At 34.6% G+C, this 20,718-nt stretch overlaps 1 protein-coding gene across 1 annotated transcript in view; it reads right to left on the bottom strand.

Moving 5' to 3' along the window:
- tspearb (thrombospondin-type laminin G domain and EAR repeats b) overlaps positions 1-17,919 on the bottom strand; it is a 48,482-nt gene extending 30,563 nt beyond the window's left edge. The window contains exons 1-7 of the mRNA XM_088930722.1: positions 17,838-17,919; positions 7,391-7,611; positions 5,949-6,175; positions 5,042-5,132; positions 4,331-4,487; positions 1,523-1,654; positions 1,035-1,267 (exon numbers count right to left, since the gene is read on the bottom strand). Coding sequence (XP_088786848.1) covers positions 1,035-1,267; positions 1,523-1,654; positions 4,331-4,487; positions 5,042-5,132; positions 5,949-6,175; positions 7,391-7,611; positions 17,838-17,919 — 1,143 coding nt within the window. The remainder of the gene's footprint in view (positions 1-1,034; positions 1,268-1,522; positions 1,655-4,330; positions 4,488-5,041; positions 5,133-5,948; positions 6,176-7,390; positions 7,612-17,837) is intronic.
- Between the last annotated feature and the right edge of the window lie 2,799 nt (positions 17,920-20,718).

The raw sequence follows: 20,718 nt of genomic DNA, 5'->3' as shown, positions 1-20,718 counted from the left end.
TGAGTAGTAGAACCATTGAGTAGTAGAACCACTTAAAATGAAATGTACCATATATTGTGTTTGTGAAGGACATGGTTATACTGAAAACCATGATCTGCTTGAAATGTTACTGGCATTAGACTATTTTGTCAAGCTTTTTTTACCTATGCACCTTCTCTGTTTTTTAAATAGTAGTTATATTAGGTGCAAAGATGAAAAACAGGTGTAGTCAAACTGTAATTATTATAAAATTAAGGATTATTATTTAAAACACTGTATTTTGTTTTAATTGCATTTGTTTTGGAGATGTCCCTTTTCAATTTGAAGTTCTTTGCCACATTTATTGTAGGGGAAAAAGTGTTTATCAAAAATATCTCAATTTCCAAATTAAAAAAAAAATCAGGGCTATACAGATTTGAATCCAAAAGATATGACCAATAGATATTTTCACCATTATTTGTTTTATTTCCTTGGTAATTATGAGTAGTAATACTGAACACGTGGTTGAAAGTGGTGTTGGGTTACAACAAAGTAAGAACACTCAAAAATATATATATTGCATTTCATTATGTACTGTAAGTGAATAATGCTAGTTATATAAGAAAACAAGTTATTTGTTTCTTCAAAGTCTGCATCAAAACTAAGTAAATAATAGATTTGTGCACCTTTACACATAGAGGTGATGTTCATTTGGAAAAATGTAGCAATATTTCTATTTATTGTTTTGGTTTTGTGCAATTTTATTTCTTATTACAAACAAAACTGCATCTGTGTTTCCTAATCATTAGTTTTATACCAACAAGGGGATTAAAAATATATTTCCAGGCACAAATTGTTGACCCTTTGAGGATAAGGAATAATTAGCTTCCTCATCCAAAAGAAGACTTACTGAAGAAGATGCCTGAGCAGCACAGAAGGTAGCACACTAAGCAGGACACAAATCATGCACAATATTCATGATACAGTACATGCAGCCAACAAGGGAAGCACAAGGAAAAATCCTTTTAATCACTTTAAATCACATTTATAAAATTTCACTGAAGTCGAAGGCTTACCTTGTCATCAACAGTAAAATGTTTCCAGGCTTGTGCTTCATATGTTGTAATGTATTGGTAGGGTTCAAACTTGCCATTGGTCCATTTATAGATCCCAGAACCTGGATAGTGCTTCCGATTGGCTGTTGCTACAAACAGTCCTACAGATGGGATTTCAAACACCTCGATATCAAGGGTTTCAGAATTGGTGTATAGATCCTGATAATCCTCCACATAGTCCAATCTCTCTTTTTCTGTGTAAAAAAAGAGAATTTGGCAAGAGCTGTTATGACCTAGCTTAGAAAAGGAAAATAACTGACTTCCTCATACTCTTTACACTCAAGGTGAAATTGCGAAAATTGTCAAATTCATCCATTACCTCAAATTGAGGTGATTTATTACGTTTTCTATGGTTCCCCAACGTGTCTGCTCGAGACTGTGATTTTTGTCTGGAGATAAACAGAATAGATTGTGTTTGTGGAATTAATAATGAAGACGTTCTTCCAAACCTTGAAACATGGCGATCCAGTCCCGGCTGTCACACATGTAGAGTCCTCTCTTCAGAGTGTCAAACCACAGCTGGCCCATTTCCGTCTTTGTGCAGGGCGGACGAGACCCCACAGTTACTCGCAATTCAGCTTCTGATTCCACCATGGTGGGAGAATGACATTATAATAGTATTAGCATAACTGTTAGAAAGATTGGTGTCCAACTTTCCATGCATTTGAAAAATACATTTGTATGTTCAACAAGAGATTTGATTTTATTTGTATCACGCTATAACTGTAAGATTTTCATTTCTGAAAAAAAAAAATCTATTCCGTTATGTTTTTGCTTCAGTCTCATTTAGCATGAACTTTGGTGACACTGAATCACACATTTGTCTGCTGTGCCTGCCAGGTAACAATCTATAGCACTAGGCTTTCCTCCCACGAATCTAATGCCAGAATTCACTCTAGAACCGGTAGTATCTGTTATCCAAACTAAGCACAACTGTTAGAAGCTCTAGGACAGGTTGATGCACTGCTTATCATTGTTCTCTAAAATTAGCAGAAATAAACAACAGTTTCATGGCAAAAGATTATTTTGTTATTTTTGCTAGCATAAATTAGTTGGTAAGCAAAACATTGCAGTCCTGGAATTCAGGTACCTGAATAGTTTCATAATGCTTTAAATTACCAGATCAGTATCTTTTTTTTCAATTAACACAAGGAATAGTATTTCTGTCATTGTCTGTCTGCCTGAGGAGATACATTGCAGTTTCATCTTCTACCTTTAGTCTTTAAAATGTCCGTGAGGCATGGATTTTAATACAGCTTTTTCCTTGAAATATTTGTTTTCTGCCAGGATGTTTATATGTTTATAAGAAAATTACTTATGTAAAAACATACAGAGTGAACTGAGATTTTTCACATACTCTAACCTGACAGTAATCCAGTTTCTTTTCTTCATTTTTAATCATTTCATCCACTCTCAGTGCCTTTCAGTACCAAGAAACAGTCTAGATGAAAACTTGATGAAACAAACAACTAGGCTTCGTTAGATAAAATAATAGAATTAAGCAAGACATTGAAATCACAGTCTATTATTTGCTGCAGCATCTTAAAATTAAACTATTTTAACGAGTTTATTTAGAGGTAAACTCTGGCCCAGTTTCTGATTTACACCTTGTCTGCAGCAGCTGTTGATGTTAAATCACCAAATTAGAATTCTACAAGAAAAAACATATCCTAGAACCAGTTTTTCCAAATTACAGAGAAGTGCCAAACCACAATAAAACACAATGAATAATGTTATTTCTAAGGTACCTAAAGAGGTAAATCTTTAATGAAAGATTGCAACGTCTCATAGTTGCAATCTGTCATTAAAGATTTAATGTAGATAAATAGACTTGTCTAAAAAAGTGTCCTAATCTAATGTTTTTTTCACTCAGAAAAAAAAATGTCTAATAAAAAGAGAAAATAAAGCACACCCTTGTACAAAAAATATATACATTCTATAGAAAGTATGAATTATCTTTTCATCAAATTGTTTCTTGTATGTGATTGTGTTCAACTGATACTGGGCCTTTTCTATTGGTTTAAAATTATTTTCTTACTTTGAATTTTAATTATCAATATTCTGCTTGAATGATTCCTATTAAACTTTCAGTTGCTTAGGAATTAGTTTGCATTCACACAGAATGCTAAAAATACATAGTGACTGGTAGCTTTCCTACCACGGAAGCAGTTGTTTTCCAACTGTAATTCTTTTAACAAATAGATCAAACAAAACTTTGTGCATTTTCTTTCTGGTCATTTTATTTATTAAGAAACCTTAAAATCTGAGTCTTCTATTTGTATTATATATAAACAAGAAGTCATTTTTAGTTCTGTTTCATACAGTTTTAGAATATCTGATAATAATATAGACACCATACATACATGTATTATGTGGAAAGGCTTAATTGAAATCACAATTTTAAAAACATAATCTTCTCATGGGAATTTGTTTGTCCCATCCTGTGTCTCACTGGTACAGGAAATGAGGAACTATGTTTTAGTTTAGAAAGATTAAATGATCTCAGTGTTGGCTAAGTTCCACCACATCTTTCAGCAGCAGCACTGAATACAAAACACTCAGACAGTATTAAACCTGAAACCAAAATGAGCTAAAACTTAGATAGAGAGAGAGAGGGAACACACAAAACTCACTCCCCTCAATCATTGTCACAAAGTAAGCAGGTATAAGATTACTGAGATATTCTTACCATCACAACGTCATGTTTAAAGGTTAAACAAAACATCCCAGAAAACACAAGCTCTTGATAACGGTCCTGCCATAGTATGCAGAATAGTAATTGAATCCATTAAAAAAAAAACTGTACGACATTTTGACTAACTGCGATGGTACAAATTAATAACAAACTGATTTCTGGGATGAAAGTTAATAGGATGGCACTGTAAGATATGACCTTGTAAAACAGTGTCTACATACAATTTCAGAACATCCTAGTAACCATATGGAACTTGTTTTAAAGTACTGTATTAGATGCATAGACTGCACAATTTCAAGCAGTTCATGAAGTTCAAATTATTTTCATCCATACAGGGAAACACAAGAAACACAAGAGACAAATGTTCTTTCGAGGTTCTAAATGACAATACAGTCAGCCATTCCAACACAGATTACATTGACAGTATTTTGTCTTGCTTTGAATCCCGCAAGGACAATGTGGAAATTAATTTATTGAGATCTCAACAACTTAAAAACTGGGTCAATATTCCAGCCAGTGCTATTTATAACATTTCCCAAAGCTCTTCTGACTGCTTTCTCACCATAAGGGTACTTCAAGACTTCATTTCCGGAGGGTTTGGCTGGTAGGTCAAGCAGGGCTTGGGGAACAGAGAGGATGGCAAGCTGGGGATGTAAGGAGGGGCAGATTCTTGAGGTAGCATCAGATCCAGGCAACAGAACCAGCTGTCGCAGCAACCCCTGGAACAGGAGAGCACATGAGCTCTGACAGTGCTCCTGCTCCTTGTTTGTTATACACCTACAGTACATTGCCAAAGCAAGATAATGTTTTCTGGTCTTAAAGTGATCAATATCATGAGTGAAGCCTTCTTTAAAGGGAAACTTTAGTTACACAAAGGCTATTTCCATACAATGTGCAGTCAATGGTAAACTGTCTGTGGTAAATTTTTGGTTTACCGTAATTTCACCATATTAGTACTGTGTAGTCCCTATTCTTTCCCATAGTTTGTGTTATGCATTACTTTGTATCTCAGAGCCAGGCAATTCCAGAAACAATGTGTGACCAGAACAAGTGTGCCCTGAGGGGCTGTTCTTGACATTTTGTACAACAGTGATGCATGGGGATATGCTGGCAGGAAAGACACCTGTAGTATCAAATTTATGCTGAAATATTTTCTTTTTAAAAACAACGTGTATTTTGTCAATATAACATATGAAGCATCCACTATCCCAAAGAAGTGGGTATAATAACTTGACCCATTATGAAAGTCAAAATCTCAACAAGGATAGCTTACTGAAAACAATCCTTTCCATCGTCTCCTATTGCCAATGTAGAACCTGGAGCCCTTTGTGCTCAGAGATGCGGGGAATGGCTTGTCAAAGAACCTGTATTTAAAACAAAAGAAATTTAAAGAAATCAGTAACTGATTCATCAAAAACCAAAACACCTGAGTGTTCATACACACCTTACAAAACTTTTGATGCAACTAAAATTGTTTAGATACACTTAAGTTATATGAAAATAGTTAATATTGTTACAGCTTTAGGTGACTGAGAAGTGTCTCTTAGATTTCAGATCTTAGATTTGTGACACTTGGAAGGGTAAACACTTCAAAGGAGTAAGGATGTACAGGTATGCATCTCATCTCTTATGTGGCCTCTGTGGCAATCTGGGGTTTTCTGGGTGATCAGAATATTAGGCCTCTGTATTTGTAAATACTGTACATAAAGTAACTTGTGTGTTGTATGTTGTGTGTAATGAAGTTTGCGTTTTGTCATTGTAATAAATATTTGTTTAACCAAGTGTGCCTGGATTATTACTCCTCTCACCAAAGTTGTACCAGCGAACAAAGAATTCACATGCCTCTAATTATACCAACCACTCAGGTTTATTGCTGAAAATCACCTACACGTTGGGAGTTATGAATAATTATTTCATTAATTGAGTAAACCACTCGGCTAATTCCTGATTTTCACCAGTTTGGTAACCACCCATTTGTAACAATATGTTTCCTTATTTGACCTTATTAGTCATAGCAGCACTGGCTAACACATCATTAACTAAAAATGAAACCTAAGCAATCATTGAAAATTTAGACACTTTCCAAAATTTAGACATTTATCAGACTTAGGCTTAACAGCCTGAGACGTTTTCAACAGGCATTGTTAGGCTGTTACTCGGCTACTGTAAAAAAAACTTACAAGTCGATGGGCATGCCACAGTCCACTGTGAGAGATGCGTAGTACCCAGAAACTGCTAAAATGAGAGTGTGCCACTGGTTGTCAGCCAGCCGCATTGACCTGAAGGAGATTCGTTTCCTCTTTCTGTAGTTTGAGAACAAAAAGTGCAGCTTATCCTGAGAGTAGCGAAGTCCCAGTAGCAGGCTGTTGGAGTCTTCCTCTACTACACTGAAAAGGTATTCATTTTTCTGAGAAGGCAAAAGACATGCAGCATTTCTCACATTTTATTTTATTTTTTTAAATGCAGCAGTAACCAAGGAGTGAATGAGGAGCATAGCACCATAAAAAGTCATGTAAAACCTCAAAATATCTAAATGAATTGCTTCAAGCTCAACATTAACAGTGAGGTACAGGGTTTTGTTTAGCCCTAAACAGCCAATAGTTACTTTTCAAAAAATCTAAATTGTCTAAATCCTCTGATTAAAACTGTATTTGTTACAAGACATGAGGAAAAAAACACATTCAGTTTCTGGTAAAGCTAAATTATATAATGGTATGAATTACCAGGAAAATGATAATGGGCCAAATTAACTATAGGTAAAATAATGATCATTCATTATGGCTATCATTTTCAGGCAGTTCTCGTAGGCTACAATTAAATTAGCTTTTTTATGTTTCTGTTAAAGAAAATGTCCTTCAAATCCTGGTCAGCAAATAATTTTTACTATATTGGATTGCCCTTACTTTGCCAGCAATTTCTTCTATCTCATCCTCTTTTTGACAGCTTTCAAATCAGAGGTCAGGACTTTATTGCTTCTTCAATTACTCAGATGTTTGGACCTATTTTCAGCCAATTTTTTAAAGGACAGAATTTGAATTACAAAAGGTTAAATACAAAATTAATTGGTATTTGATGCTTGAAACAATACTTACTTAATGTAATCAATATAAGGAAAGTCTAAACATGTTTAAAACTAATTCTGTCCATGATCTCATATTGTGTCATTAAGCTGTAAATCTGAGTTTCTCTGAATTTCATTCTTTCTTATGGATAGGGCATTCTGGTTTCTAAAATTCAAAATACGTCAGATTCAGTAAAGCCTGTGGCTAATGTTTCATAGAATAGGAGTACTGAGAACAGATTGGAGCAGAGTAAAGGATCAAAGAATAACGAGAAAAGAAAAAAGACAAATCATTAAGTTCACAAAACATAGATATGGTGTTAATTTACTGCACCCGTGTTCCAATCTAAAACGTATACAAATTACCTTTCCTTAAGCCCGCCTAGCATCTAAAGCCTAAATCTTGCTTGTTTTACTACCATTACAACTTTAAAGATCATCCACAACTTGATGAATTATGTACAAGAAATTAAAAAAATTGTCCCAAATTTCATTTATGTGTAAATACCGGCTAGCAACCGGCTTATGAAATGGAAAGCAAATGGTCTTTGTGGACATTACCTTTGAGGCAATTCTTGATATTTTCAGTGTTGTGACAATGGAGAACTCCTCCGGAAAGTAGTCACAGTTGATGAAGAGCTGGGAAGCAGGGAAACTAAGGGCCTGGTGAGGAGCCATAAACTGAAGGCCCCGGGCTCCCTGGTCTTGAACCATTCTCACCCCACTGAGGGCCATTCCACCAGCAGGCAGAACCCTGGAGAGGAAATCCAGTGGTAACAAATCTGCAGGAATGACAAATCATGGCAGGGATCAGCTGTGTCACACAAGGCTCCAAGTGTTATGACCGAGGCTACAGCTTCCTGTTTATTGGCCAGAGAAGCCAGTTTCTTTTTCCACCTAGTACTTTTACATCTATTTTAAAAACCCAATTAAATCAATTTCTGTATTCTTTGACCTATCCGATCAAAGGTGGGAAATATTAATTTTGTATTGCCCTGTTATAAAAAGAAGGCCCCTTTGATTGTTATTAAATTCCAAGTACTATACAGAGATTGGGACAGAAAGGGCTACGTGTGGAATAAGAACATACAACAGCAATAACAGAAGTGTACATTTCATATGACTTTTTCATTTCAACTACTGATTTTAAATTTGCAATCGACTTACTGTAATTACGCAGTATTATGAAAGAAAAAAGTCACTAACTGGTCACTTCTTCATTAGAAAGAGCCATTCGGTACCATACCATACAGTACAAAAAACAGTTTAAGAGCATTACAGGGCAGGAAATAAGTATTTATCCCAGAACCAGGGCCAATTTCACTCAACAGCTCAACAAACTGTTTGAAATCACTGCCAATTCTAGTTCTGATAGGAATATTCAATCTCTGTGGAAAATGCAAATGACTAATTATGCAAAGTAGGTAATTTAAAGAGGGATGGCAAGGATCTTCTGAGATAATCTTTTTTCCACTTACACTTTTATCTGAGATTTTTGAAAAGATAACAGAAACATGGCACTTGGAGCTATGAACTAGTCTTTATTTATCCATACAAGGTATATATAGATTTTATATATAGAGAGATTTTATATATTAAAGTCTATGAAAATATTTAAGAATTCGATTTTTTGTACTGGGACTTTAATAATTTAACGTGTACAAACTCTTATTGTGTGTGAAGCAGACATGTTGTTTATCAGTGTAATTTAATTTTTGGGATCACCATTAGGCTTTTCTTTAAAGCAGAGCTATTCTTACTTTGTAAGATCACTTGTGTTTGAAAACTAGTTTATTATTAAAAAGAAAAGACATAAGTTTTCTCCCAAAATGAATATCCTTAACAGGTGATAAACAATACAGTAAGGGGTTTAAAACATACAAATAAGAGTAGTTATAAAGTTATTGCTTATCAGTATACATTAATACTTTGACTGTACAGTATATATCATGTAAAGTTACTGTAGGTAGGCCATGGGATCCCATTAAATCACCAAAAATCATTTTTGTTCTAAAAAAGACAGACATACTCAGTCCTTTGCTACATTGTGCTAAGGTACACAAACAGTTGAAGAAGTGATCTGACATAGTATATAGTTACAGGATACATTTCAAAGCTTTTACCTCAAATACACTCCAGCTAATTTTCCAAAGCTATGCTTAGACAAAACACTGTTCATGTATTTTCTTGTTTCAACACTTATGTTGTCTATATTGGATTTATACTTTTTAACACTTTTACAATTCCTATCTGGGAAAAAAAAGTTAAGACATAGGAAAGCTTTGAAAATTATCAATTGTAAAGCCATTGCTTTTCAACTAATTATTATATTATACAACTTTGAAGCGGGTACCACAGGCCAAACAGATTTTGTGAAAACTTGTTCATTAAAATCTAGAATAATCATGGTGAAGTAGTACCATGCAGTAGTAGTACCAATCATATGAATTTTAACTTGATAGTTGGTATCTTGTTTTTTTTTGGTATCTAGATTTTTTTTCTTTGTTACTGAAATGATGGATGGACAGTAAGGCATTTAATAAAAACTTAATAAAAAATAAAAGAAGTACAATAAAATACATAATTAACATCACTAAAGGTAAAGTTCCTTTTTTCCCTTTTTGAAAGGCTTGGTTCTGGCAACTGCATTTAACTTTTGGGGGGCAGGTAATTAATGAGATTACATGTTTTCTATTTGCAGAACAATAAAACAAGATTAGACCATTTGTAATTTTAAGTGATCCATCTGTCTGTATCTTTGTTTTCACAACAACCTACAAATCCTTTTTAAATTTAGAACAAAAAATGTTAAACGAGGGTTGCAGAAGAGGACAGGATGTCATAAAAATTGATTTATATACAGTTTTGAAAATGTTGCACTTACTGTACTTCAGGGTTTGTGATCTGTGCTTCTATTGGGCAATATGTTTCAATTAAAAAAGTAGAATGAGATGAAAAACATTCAGCCTCTGTTTTAATCTGTATTGATGCACAATAAAAAGGCAATAGTCTATATTTTATTCTGTTCTCCTTGGACATACTGTATAAGTAATGTTATTTACATTAGGAATATTTGATGAATGTTTGAGTATTGTTCCTTGGGATAACAAAATACTGAAACACACCTTTTTGTGTATCAGTGTCTATAATTAGATAACAGACAATACTTCAAGGCTTCAATACTTTCAGTCAATATTAAACAGAGTTGAAGTAGTTAGCTGCATCAGCACGCATAGGCTGCAAAGGAACAAGTAAAGGTTTATCTCATCCTGAAAAGAGAAGAAAAGAAACACAACATTTCGGCTGTGGAGCCTTCTTCGCGTGAAAAGCTTGGAAAAAGCATGGAATAATTCTTTACTTGTTCCTAAAACAGAGTTTGTACAGGTATGTTTAAAATGTATTTAGATTTCACTTTCCATTCATATATAAATAAGACAGTATTTAGAAATTTTATACATGCACTAAATCTATTAGCTTTATGCAGTAAAAGCTATTGAAGATTGTCATGAATGAGGCATTTGCACTACGTTTGTGTTGTCCTTAAAAAAAACACTAGATTGAATTAAGCAAAAAGCTGTGCATTATGGTCATCACATGTAATGAATCACATCAATTTTGACAACCACAATATGGCAAAAAGGAAATCAAACCCAGGATGAGTTTGATAAGACACTTATAATGTCAAATTAATGGACAGATGTCAGCTAGGAGTGAGAATAGTAGCATATAACTTCCTCTGTAATTCTCTATAAGACAGGCATTAAGTTTTCCGGTGGAAGCCTGTTTATTAAATAAAACAAAGTTATATTTTCATTCTTAGTCTCAACTGTCCTAACTCAAACACATAGTATCACTACAACAAGCGGATATCAAACTTTACATTAAACATTAAACTGTTACTATCTTGTAAAAGGAACTTCAAAAAACCTAATGCACATCAGGTGTTCAATCAGAACAATAATGAACAGTAATGAAGGTACCCTAGTAATACTCAGTAAGACATCTTTTCCTGGAATTCCTAGGGTTCCTGGTACCCATACTGATCCTTTATTTCCTTAAGAAACACAAACCATATTGTAGTGTCAGCATCCATACAATCTGCTCAGCACCAGCATATCTGTGTACCAAATGTCCTGCCTTGTTACAGTATGAAGCACGCTCACATAAAAAGAGTCCTGTGCTTCTTACCATATATTATCGAAAAGATATACACAATATACAATAGTACTATAGGCAGAATCAGAGGATTTTGAATAAAGGTATTAAATAATTTTTACACTGTAATTTATTTACTCAAAAGCAGACTTGTTAGAATAATTTTGCAAACTCTGCTTTTCCAAAAGCTAAGAGGGTGATAATATCCTAATATTTAAAACTGTTGTTGTTCAGAAAAACTTGAAAAACATTATTTGAGACAAAATAAGGATAATTCTCAAACTAAGGACATTCACACATACTGTATGTAGACAGTTTTGGCTGGTACAATATACTTTTCAGACCATGTGATTTCTGGGTTACTATTAGTCACTAGGGCGCTTAATATTTATATATCGAACACAAAAGAATGTTTATCCCTGTAAAGCTAAATTGTAGTGTTTTTTAGAAGAAATTTCAAATAAAACTTGCTTGCCTTTAGGTTTTTGTTATAACATATGAAGTAACAATGTAATATGTTTTCAGTATAAAAAATGACTAGAAATCAAATTTAAAAATAAATCAAGTATATATTATCAAATGTGTTCAGGAGTTATAAAAATATAAGGTTTACAGAGGCATTAAAGAAATAAACAATCCTATGTCTTCCAATATAAGAAGCACTTGTGTCAAATATCATGTTTGTTTTGCTTTTTAATGAAGCACAGAACATAATATACTGTATACTGTATATATGGATTTTAAGCTGTAAATGTTGAAAATTATGTTTTAATAACATTTTTTGAAACACACAATCCATATAAATAATTTAATTAATCTTAATTTTAAAAACTTTTCAATTTTGCTGTTTAGGTATAGATCTAAATCTAAGCTTGTTTGTATTCACCCAGGTAATGTTTAACTGACCCCTTAGAAAATAAGTTCAAACTATCACAATACACTGTAACAAACTGTTTTAGAAACATGGGAATATTATTTTCTTCCTCCATCTTAAAAGCATCATTTTTTATATTTATTTATAAAAACACCTCACTAGGGAAACCAAAGATGATTCTGGCATAATAGATATGAAGGCAATCAAAATAAAGAAATAAAAAAGCAGTCAAAAAATGCTGAGAGTGAGTCACAGTTTTAACTTTTTGTTAATATTAAGCTTTTAAGCACTTCAAAGTTTCACTGTAAATGATTCTTAATCAGCAAAAACAGAGACAAGGCCTTATAAAAAGACTTCAGAAAGGTCAATATACTTATGCCCATGAATGTATCCATGTGTACATAAAGCCGGCATCACACTACATGACTTTTCCTAGGATTTTCAGTCATAGCCTTCATTTACATAATCGTAAGAAAATCACAGTGAGTTGGAGAGAGTCGCAGCACGCGCACGTTCCCGTCAGTTGTGTAGTGTAACACCCCCAGCGACTCAGCCATAGCACTCTTAATAGCCCCTACAACTCTCCGCGACTCGCTACAATAATATCAGACAGGTTTGATTTTCTCATAGCGAGTCACAAATCATAGGGATGGGCTCCTGGGTCTGCGACAGTCAACAGCCAATGAGCACTCAACCGGAAGTACAATGCATACACTGCGGCTGCAAGGAAAGAAGGAAAGCAAGTGTTTTGTACTGTGCAAATGGACGAGAGGCTCGTCGAAGTTGTGAGCCACACAGATGTCTGTTCAATGTTTCGTGTTTGTTGTTTGTTTACTTTCGTGCAGTGGTCCTCCTCTTATTCCGGTGTGCTCCACATTGATTGGCTGCCAAAATGAGGTGACCTAGCAGTACTTTCGCGGCACAATACAAGATTTGGAACCGTGATGAAAAGTCATGAGAGAATCGTGCAGTCACCCTGTGCGATTCCTTGTCATATAATTTGAACCCTCTAGAACAGAAAAGGCAGCAAGATTCAGCAACTGCAGTCATTAAATTTGACATGCTCTCCAACTAGAAGTCGTGTTGAGCCCTGTAGTGTGACGTTGGCTTAAGGAAGCTTAAGGAACCTTAAACCAATTTCTCACTTCTGCATGTGTACTGTTGCCACAGTAGGACTGCTGCAAATCACCCAATGTAATGCATTTCAAATGTGAGTAAAATAGTTCTTTTTATGTGTGTAAAGTTGGGATCCAATGGCATGAAAAGCACTATATAATTGTTAGGGTTCTGACAGGTGTTTTGTACACTAGTACACTTTAGCATCTCGTAATTAAGTCTCAAATCATTACAAGCTGATAATCCCCAGTGTCATTTACATCTGTTCTTGTTATTTTCTGAAGAGAAAATCACTTTACTCTGTGGGTTTTCAAGCATTAGCAGTTAGTATGGTACCACAAGAAAACATGCTGTAGAACGAATGGTCTGGCTAAGCTAGGACCTCTGTGTTTGAGGGAAGAGCTGTTGCATTTAGACCATAAAGCCCAAAGAGTATCAGGGTTCGCCAGTCCCCAGGGGGAGAGGCAGGTTTTCAAAACAGCAAAGGGGTGGAGTGAGGGAAAGACACGGGGTATAGGGTCACAGTAGGGCAAGATCCTGGCTTCATAAAGAAGGTAATTAATTGAAGCTGACAAGAGTCGAGTCTTTATTTCATCACGTGTAATGCCCCTAGGCATAGAATCCACCCAGTGTGAGTTTTCTCTGCATTTAACTTTATCAGAACTGAATGAATTTTGTGTTGACAAGTTATTAAATCAATGGGTCAAATGTTTTTGACTCTCCTGGCTAGTAATATACCTTTAGTTTTCATAAATAACTCATTAAGTTTACAGGTCCCTGTCCTGTTTGCAGTTTTCAGGGGATTCTGATAAGCATTTTACAACATTCATGTTTTTAAAGATTTTACCTGCAACGGGGATTGTTTTTGCCTGTGTCTCAGACTACAGAGCCGCAAAGCAATTTTCAGCCTTTTTACACCACTCTTCCAAAAACTATCTTAAGGATTGATTTTAATTTCCAAATCTATAGGCAATTTTTGCAAAGGCAGCTCCCTTGTAACAGGATCTACAGAGAATCTTGAAAAAGGAAAAAAAAACTCTCACATCAGCTTTCAGAAACATATACAGAGAACCAGTCATAATAATATGAATATGAACAAATATTGTTTCATAATTTCTTATTTAAACTTGCAACTAAAGAAAAATAAAACCTACAGTATGTTTCACAACATATGTGGACTAGTATTTTACCACATCTCATAATAATACAAAAATGCTCGGGACCTGTAGTGAATGAAAGGGTATATAAAATACATACTGTTTAAAGACAATATACTGTAAAATGTTCTTTAGTTTTTTTGGATTTTATATTTATAATTTGTAATATTGTCTTATCATGTTTTTTAAAAATATAGTTTCATCCTGAGGCAAGATACATGCACCTTCATTATGTGACAGAACAAGATTGAAGCTTCAGAAAGATCTGGCAGGCTTTCTTTAATAATATGTACAACTTATATTTTTCTGTAATATAGTGCAGAAAGGAAAATTGCTGGATATTATTGCCTTGTTTTATTTCCATTGTTTATTGTGAAAAAAGGAAAGCAAAGGGATCAAGATCAATAGTTATGTCTGCCCCCATGCATCTTAAATAAATACCTTGAGTATACAAGAGGGAGAATAATGACATGAAACTGAAGAAAAGCAGTCTTTGAAGACATCATTTTCACACAGTGAAGGGCTGCAAGCACAGTAGGCTGTCATTAACACTTCTGTCTTCATCATCTGATAAGTCTATTTTGCTCTCAGAGTTTGAGAGCCACCTGAATTTGAATCTGAGCCACCCATAACAAACCCAATTTAAGTACTGCCAATTATGAAGGAATATAGTGTTGCATATCACTGCATAAAAATCTTTATTCAATGTGTGTCTAAGTATATTAACATTATTTAAACAGTATTTAAATATAATTTCAGATGTTATGAACTGTAGCTTGCTAGAAATTTAAAGACATATCATTCAAAATACAGAGAATACACAACAATACAAGACCAGCATTCTCAAATATGTAAGCAAACAAAGAATTCAAATTTCTAAAGATAAGCATTGCAAACACCAGTTAAAAGATTTTGTTTGATGTTAGTGCATTTTTTATCCTTTTTTGTGGCATTTTTATCCTTACCTAAGATTATCAAATTATTACAATCTAGAACAAGTTATCTTGATTAATTTGACTAGCACTCATTTCTGCTTCCCAGTCATGTGATGGGTAATACTGACTTATAATGTTTCATTGGGATTCTTTTATTCAGTACTTCAGTGCACTGAACAAAAGCACAGGTCTCAGTTAGCTCCGCTTGTATCTGTGGCTTTGTCTTGAGTCTCAAGGCATTTGTGAGAACCATTCAGGACTGTAAAGGTGGGAAGCTATCAGTATGTCTTCCTTTTTGTATACTAAATACGTATCCAAGCTACCTTGTAAATCTATTTAATCTTGTGGTTGTGATTTTCAAAGTGGACGCAGTGATTTGTAAGCTCTGTTCAACTTCTTATCCTCAGGCAGGCAAAGCCAGAGACAGCTACTCAGACTTAGGACATAAGAGCAATTAGATTCAGCAATGATCCTTTCATTTCCAAAGTTTACTTAAAGGTTTCAAACAGTGATAGCAGGTGCCAATACCTTCCCCTAATGAGTCTAACCACAGCAAAGTAGGCTATCAAGAGACGTCTATAGATTTGGCTTACTGGTCCAACAAACTAAACAAAATGTTATTATTAAACTAAATAATTGATAATATGAATTATGGGAATAAATATTTATTAGCTCTTGCCATTTCATGATGGGGAAGTAAGCATTTAAAGAGACTTTTAAAAATCCATCTTTCAAATTGGCAGCTTTTTTTAATTAGACCTGTCTTTTCCAGAATCTTGGTGTCTGACTATTTTAATTAGATGCCTTATTCCATTAGAATGTTTTCTTTCTGTGTGACTTGATTGAGTCCAAATATTTTGGAAAGTAATTAAAAATGTAACTTCAGCATAGAAAGTATCAGGGAAATAAAAAGCTGGAGCTGCCTGCTATCTGTACGTTCACTTCCTAATGTTTGCAATGCTTGCCTTGCAAGTAAATGACATCTATGCAATCTGACATAAATCAAATTACAACCTTCTTCCAAGTGTGACTGAATAAATTAATTCGATTTTTTGTAACTATTAGATTGGCTCATGGGGTTAAGTTGTTTACTATGAATGTGAATAGTTTTCATGTATAGTGCAAGCATCAACTTGCTAGTAAGAAGCACAACCTTTCACTTACCACATCTGTTTTTTGTTTGTTCTTAATTAGAAAGAGTTAGACCTTCAAATATATCACGGCTCTGCAGTTTCCTAAAGCAATTTTATCAGTTGTTGTAAGTACCATTATCATATTTTCATTACATTCTTTTTGTTGATAAGCTGGAAAACAGTTTTATTGAAAGGATTTTGAGTATTTTAAACGTCTGGAAGTCATGATGTTAATGTACTTAGTGAACAATTCCAGAATCAAGTTATCTTTTTGGTTCATTATTGAAACAATAGCGGTAATCACACAGTTGTTTACAGTCTTTCAAATTGCATTACAAGGCAACCTGTTTTGAAATATGGTAGATTTTCCTCCATTCTTCTGAACACTTCAACTCTCATCTGAAGAATATCAGCAAAAATGCTAATGTAGGCTGAGATATTATGAGATAGATCACAGAATAGATCAACATGACAGATGCACACTTGAAGATAGTATTTGTGAAACTTACCGTTTTGTTGCTCAATTACCTTTTGTCAGGCATCTTACTTTCTTGGGGGGGGGGGGTAAATTTTTTTTCTTCTGCTAAACTAATCAATATTTTAAGAAAGGAAATCTTCCTCAGCAACTGCACACTTTGAAGCAATGTAATTATATGGTGTGGGTAGACATCTCATTTTTTTAGGATTCCATCTGATTGATGTCTTTAGGAAAAGTGAAACACAGTTAATAATCCAAGTAATTCTATAACCTATAATTGAACTGAATAAGATCACAGATGACTGTAGAAAGGTACACGGTGCAATATTAAAGTGGTTTATAAAACTGTAGGGTGCGGCATTAACCCCAATTTGTGCAATTTTTGCAGTGGGGCAACAATTCATTTATTTTCTTTTATTGTTAATTGTCCAAAGTTATCAGTTAACCTTTAAATTGATGTCTTTTTATGTTATCATACCCCACTTTACATTTTATAAATGTGTTTTCATCTTCCATTCTTTATTTTTTCCTAGCACCCAAGTTACAAATTAAGAAATCATGTGACAGGCCCTTTGTTGTAGACATGTTTTTAACACGCTTCTCTCCAGATTGGTGTTGCATCAGCCACAATATTTATGGTTTGTACTGCAAGTGTTGACAGAAGAGCAACAGCACTGTGGTGAAATATCCATATCTCCATATGTCCTCTTTAAGTGTCTGTTGTAATTTCTGTTAGTTCTTCATCTGGGCTATTACTGAGCATCTGAAATCTAAAGTTTTAAGGTTGAATTGGGCCAAAAATCTGTTGCTGTTAGCACATCAAAGGATAAACTAATACAGAACAGGTTAATCCAAATTTGTCAATCCTGACAATGCATAAACATCAAAAGCAAAAAGAAGGAAGATTCATGAATTAGGGCAACACTATGCACTTTATAATAATGCTGACAAATTTACTGCAATTCTTACTGGATATCACAGGAATAACACATGGATAACCCAAGCATTTCCTTTTGAATTCCAAAGACATATCTTATGAGATGATGATCACTATTAGTTCCAAATTCTTACACGTAGCCCATTATTTTAAAGTGAAACCAGTATTCCTGACAGAAAGAATCCAAAAAACCTCAGAAGAAATCATCTAAGAAATGCTCTACCTGTGCATGGTTTCCATCCTCCAGCAAGGCCACTTCTCATCCCTGAGTACAGGAGCGCACAGACCAGCAGCAGCGTAGACATCAGAGGTCCTTGTTATGGAGCTCCATTCACTGGAACCCTGACTAATGTCCAACAGGAGCTCAGCACACCCGCAAGGAACCTGACACAGCCCTTCATGATAGCCTTTATCTGAAGGACATGTCACCTCCAGCTCTGTCTTAAAGTTCTTCAGCAAGGAGAGTTACAAACAGGCTTAAAAGATAATTAGATTTCCATTAGAATGAAAACACACATTTCAGTGACCACAGTTTTTGGGAAGTTGTTGTTTTTCAGCAGTATTTCCAAGCCAAGCCTTTTCATTGGTTTAGCTACTTGCCTGGCTCTTTGTCACTCTTCTAGTGTTTTATTAATTCTAATAACTAATCCGCCTGTAAATGTTCAGTTTAATGAACAGAAAAAAGAGCTGACCTTTCTTTCAGGCTTCCTTTAATGGACTTAATTGATTTTGTTTTGGCCTTCAGGTGTGTAGGAAAGAATCAAGGCGCATATTTGTTGCCCAAAATCCAGTATCTGCCAAATCACTGACTGCCAGTGGTGTAACCTGGCTGGGATTTTACGATCCTGTTCAAGTCCTGCTGCTTCATCCTGCTGTGTGCTACTTCATGTGAAGAGTTATTTGAAGGGAGAGGTGCTGTGCAGCCCAGGCAGACATTTAAATGAGAATAAGTCAGCTGTCAAAGAGGAGGGGTTGCTTGAGGAAAAAGAGAGAGAGGTGAGTTTTACAGAGCTGTTTTTTCCTAGCCTTCCCTTAGATGTGTAAGCTAAAGAGGAATTCCCCTGATTATAAAGGAGGCTGTCCTTACAGTGAACTCAAATGTGATTTGAAAAGATCAGTCTGAATACATGACACCTTCAATACTTCATCATGTTAAATGCCTTGAAGTTAAACGTTTCTTCTCCTTTTAAAAGCCTCTCAGAGTATAATTTGCAGGACTTTGTGAAAAGAGAATAATGAATATTTAAGCATGCACTTGCTAGGAGTGCACACTTGCTACATTAGACATTTTTGTTTGCTACATGGCTGTCATTATAAAGTACATTGCAAACACTAATGTGTTCCATTAACACATTCCCAAAGGGTTACCTGCCAGTATGAAATACTTTATTATTATCAGCATTAAGGAAAGAAAGTAACACCACCATCTTAATCTTGCAGGTAATCTGTCACCTGTCGGAAACTGCAAAACTCTCTAATTAATTGACTTAAATGATCTTGAGATGTAGAGTATCTAATTCTCCCTTTTACCTGTTAATGAGTTTAATATCTCCACTCAGCTGAGTTCGGGACACTCACCAATCTTTAAATAACTACTTTCACCGGGAATGATTAACACTGAGTATAGTTTTGCATTTTTCTTTTTGGTCTTTAAGATATAATTTAGATGTGTCTACACAGTTTAAGGAGCAACAGAAAAGTAGGGGAAATATAACAAAAGTACAATATTACAGTATGTATAATGTAATCTTATCCTACAATTTAAATTTCTATTGCTTTTGGCAAGCAGATTAAAAGTAGTTTTTACTGTGTGTTGGTAAAACATAGTTAGGGCCTAATTAAACAAAGTTATATGAGCATGAATAATAATAAAAATTAACAACTTTTAAGAATGAAGGAATATGGTGGGGTTTTTTTTAAAAGCACAAGATAACTAATTGAAAAACACAATTTGTACCTCAGTCACAGAAATGGAAGATTTCTCAAACATTAAGTAATAAAGAAACCTTATCCAAAAATATGTCTTCTTCTCTGTTTAGTTAATGGAGGTTGATGCTTTCAAAAGAGGAGGACCATGATGTGTTAACTATTAAATTCATTTTAAATCATCAGACCGAAGCTCATGGATGGGTAAGAACCTCTTAACCCAGATCTGAACTTTGTCCCTTTTAAACTCTATTTTCCATCTTCAATTATGGAAAAGACTGTGATGATTTACAATTTCATTCCATGTGGGTTTGAGATCTTCAAATATGGATTACATCAAACTCATTCTTCTGCCTAGGTCATTTTTACATCAGATGACTTCCATGCAAAAAGGTCAAATAGTACATAGGTGGTTTTTCAAATCGTTAGCTACATAGGCTGGATGACTTACAATAATATCTCTTTCAAGAACCATTCATTGGATACATTATCTGGTAAACAAATGCTGATGTACTGTAGTACATACATGATATAATCATTTACTGTACTCTCTCAATGGCAGAAACATGCTATGAATTGGCAAATATCGGTGAGTTGTTTGTAGGAGGAAAGAAATTTAAGCAATCCACCCTGAGCTGTTCAGCTTAAGCAGTTTTATTCCTGTGATTGAAGATGTTGGCCTTATTACAAATGTATTCAACTGTATGGATAAACTAAGTTTATCAGTACTAATACTATCATCTTCCATAATGGTCTTCATCAATGTGTTCCTGAATTGAGTGGGGATGTCCTGATTTCCAGATTTGACCTCTACATGCTCATGTTTCTGCCTTTCCTGCTTTTTCATCTCTTGCTGCTCTCGGTCTATGATTTTGATATGCTGAGATCTTTGTAAAAGACTCTTTCTCCATCTGATGCAGTCCAAGTGACCCATGAGCTGATGTTGCTGTTGCACTTCCTCAAGTGGGGATGTCCTTTAGGAAATCTCTGATTTTTAGCATATGTTATATTTGAGCTCAGAGAAAATCACATTTGTCTTTTTGAAACAATAGAGTTAGATGCCAGACAACATGGCCAACTAGGCAAAGTTGATGTCAGGTGATTATGAACTCTTTGCTAGATGTATTTGCAAGAGTTAGACAAATCTTCCGCAGACAGTGTTGATGACACTTCTTTAG

Source organism: Atractosteus spatula, chromosome 13, assembly GCF_055471065.1.
Source record: "Atractosteus spatula isolate fAtrSpa1 chromosome 13, fAtrSpa1.hap1, whole genome shotgun sequence".
NCBI classification, from domain to species: domain Eukaryota; kingdom Metazoa; phylum Chordata; class Actinopteri; order Semionotiformes; family Lepisosteidae; genus Atractosteus; species Atractosteus spatula.
Note: the sequence above shows the minus strand (reverse complement) of the source record. Positions and strands in the feature narration are given on the sequence as shown.